Source organism: Salvia miltiorrhiza, chromosome 5, assembly GCF_028751815.1.
Source record: "Salvia miltiorrhiza cultivar Shanhuang (shh) chromosome 5, IMPLAD_Smil_shh, whole genome shotgun sequence".
In the NCBI taxonomy this organism is placed as follows: domain Eukaryota; kingdom Viridiplantae; phylum Streptophyta; class Magnoliopsida; order Lamiales; family Lamiaceae; genus Salvia; species Salvia miltiorrhiza.
The window spans coordinates 18,568,708-18,570,771 of NC_080391.1; the positions used below are offsets into that span (position 1 = coordinate 18,568,708).

The 2,064-nt window shown below is 41.4% G+C and overlaps 1 protein-coding gene across 1 annotated transcript; it reads right to left on the reverse strand.

The window, feature by feature from the left end:
* Nucleotides 1-257: 257 nt before the first annotated feature.
* On the reverse strand, nt 258-1,088 carry LOC131025601 (DNA repair protein XRCC3 homolog). The gene is made up of 2 exons (XM_057955400.1): nt 725-1,088; nt 258-550 (listed from the first exon to the last, which is right to left on the reverse strand). The coding sequence occupies exons 1-2, from the start codon at nt 1,086-1,088 to the stop codon at nt 258-260; spliced, it is 657 nt and encodes a 218-aa protein (XP_057811383.1).
* Nucleotides 1,089-2,064: the final 976 nt, after the last annotated feature.

Below are 2,064 nucleotides of genomic sequence, written 5' to 3' on the forward strand. Positions count from 1 at the left end.
GCAACCCGCATAAATCTATCTTCAAATCTATCAAATTATCTTTGTAACGTATTTTGTATTTTATCAAATTGAAATACAAAAATTTGTGTTTACATACGTAATTAAAAATTATATTTGTAAATGCAGGTTTTTTTTTTGAGTAGTTGTTATGCTAGCATGATAACACATATCATTCCAGCACACAATAATATTATTAAATCATAATTAATAGCAATTCCAATGTGCAATAGACATTAAAAACGATTGTATGGATGTGTCTAGGCGGAACCGATACCGGATATCCCATCATGATTAATAACAATCTCACAATTTACCTTCCCAATATGTGGGGCAAACACAACTTGTAAGCTACGAGGGGCAGTCTCTTCGGATGCACTCGACGAAGGCTGTTTGTCATTTATCACCTTCTCCCGGACTACTAATTTGACAATGACGAAATGCGTGTTAACACAAACGACTGTGCGATCGGAAGTTGTTATACTTGGAATGTTGTCGATTCTGACTTGATCGTTTCCGTCTATCGTGTCAACTACCTGATTGGTGACCACAACTGCCAATTTGAACTTCACAGCGTAATATTTAAGTTTGCTAGATATCTTGAAAAAAATATTTTGTCGTTGCCGCATGTTTTCGCCAGTATTAGAAAATGCTCCCCTAGATAACGAAGAAATTGAGTCAACAATAATAAGTTTGATATTTTACCTTTCCAATTAGCTTTCCAAACCAGCAAGAATTCGGAGAAGCTCGTCCACGCATTCAATGAACTTGATGAATACCCTGTCCAGCGGAAAACTGTTGAAGAAGGGGTTATTGGACGCAATTTCGTTTAGCCGCTCGATTGGGAACGCAAACTCGGCATTCAGGTATAGTGATTTTCTGGATTGGCCACCAAGCGTTTCTGGCAACTGCGTGTTCTGAGCTAGTTGTAACATGAACTGGGTCTTCCCACAGCCACTTTCACCAACGAATTCGGTGATACTCTCTACAGGTATGCCTCCTCCGAACATACGATCCAACGTTGGGCACCCAAAAGTGATTTTTGGTGTAGCCAAGGGAAGAAGTGGTATTGCTGTAGCATAATTTACCATGGAGATAGTATGAAATTGATAATCTTGTTTGTCTACAATGGAAAGCACAATACTGATGCGTCTTCGACTTTTGGGCCATTTGGCCCTCTTTTTCTCTTTATTTGTGTCAGTTCAGGTCTGTCCAGGGGGAAAACAAAGTTGTGGAGGAAGGAAGATCAGTGGAGCGGAAACGGAAGAAATGCGGTCAGTATGGGCCTTACCAAGCCCAGATTGCTACATCATGTTTACCAGCATAAAGCTTCGGCCAACAAGTACCTCTCCAATTCAACTTGGGGCATGGGAACCTGGAGCAACCACCTGGTATGAGCCACACCGATAAGAGCAGTCGATCTGATCGTTACCGGAAGAAGCAGGCAGCCAGAGCCATAAAAGGAAGGTCAATCTCGGAGATCTCACGGAACAAGCGGAAGGTTGAAGAAGAGACTAGAAGGACCGAAGGGATGGGAAAGGTTGACTAAGCTTGCAGCTGGACGCCATCTTCAATCAGGATCAATCAAAGATCGAGCTAATTAAGGAAAGAAGATCCCGGCGAAGATTTGGAACCGGCGCAGCTAGGGTTAGGCCTCTACCATTCGGCAGTATAAAAGGCTAATGTTGTGCAACGTGAAGAAGCTCTTGGCACTCCAGAAACATTTTACTTTACTCTAGTTATTATTTCTATTCGCCGCGTGTGGCATCAAAAACACTTTACATTTCCGTACTTTAATTCCGTCGTGTTGTTACTTTGAACAAGTTCGAAGGCTTGAAGCCTAGGTATTACTTTATCTATTTCAGTATTCATTTCGTTCAATCATGTGTTTACTTCTTTTCGCATCTATGAATTTTATTATGTGTGAGTAGTCCTTTAGGTGAGGTTTGAGGGGAGGAAATAATTGTTGTTAACATGTAAACATTCGTGAGGCATTTGTTCTTTCGGTTGAGTCTCGTGGTTCCGGAAGGATCTGTCGATATCATGGGCAGTAGAGACCTAACGGGA

Coding starts and splice junctions, on each gene's coding strand:
- LOC131025601 (XM_057955400.1), bottom strand. CDS start 1,088: ATGGTAAATTATGCTACAGCAATACCACTTCTTCCCTTGGCTACACCA. Junction 551..724: donor GCTTCTCCGAATTCTTGCTG/GTTTGGAAAGCT, acceptor TCAAATTGGCAG/TTGTGGTCACCAATCAGGTA.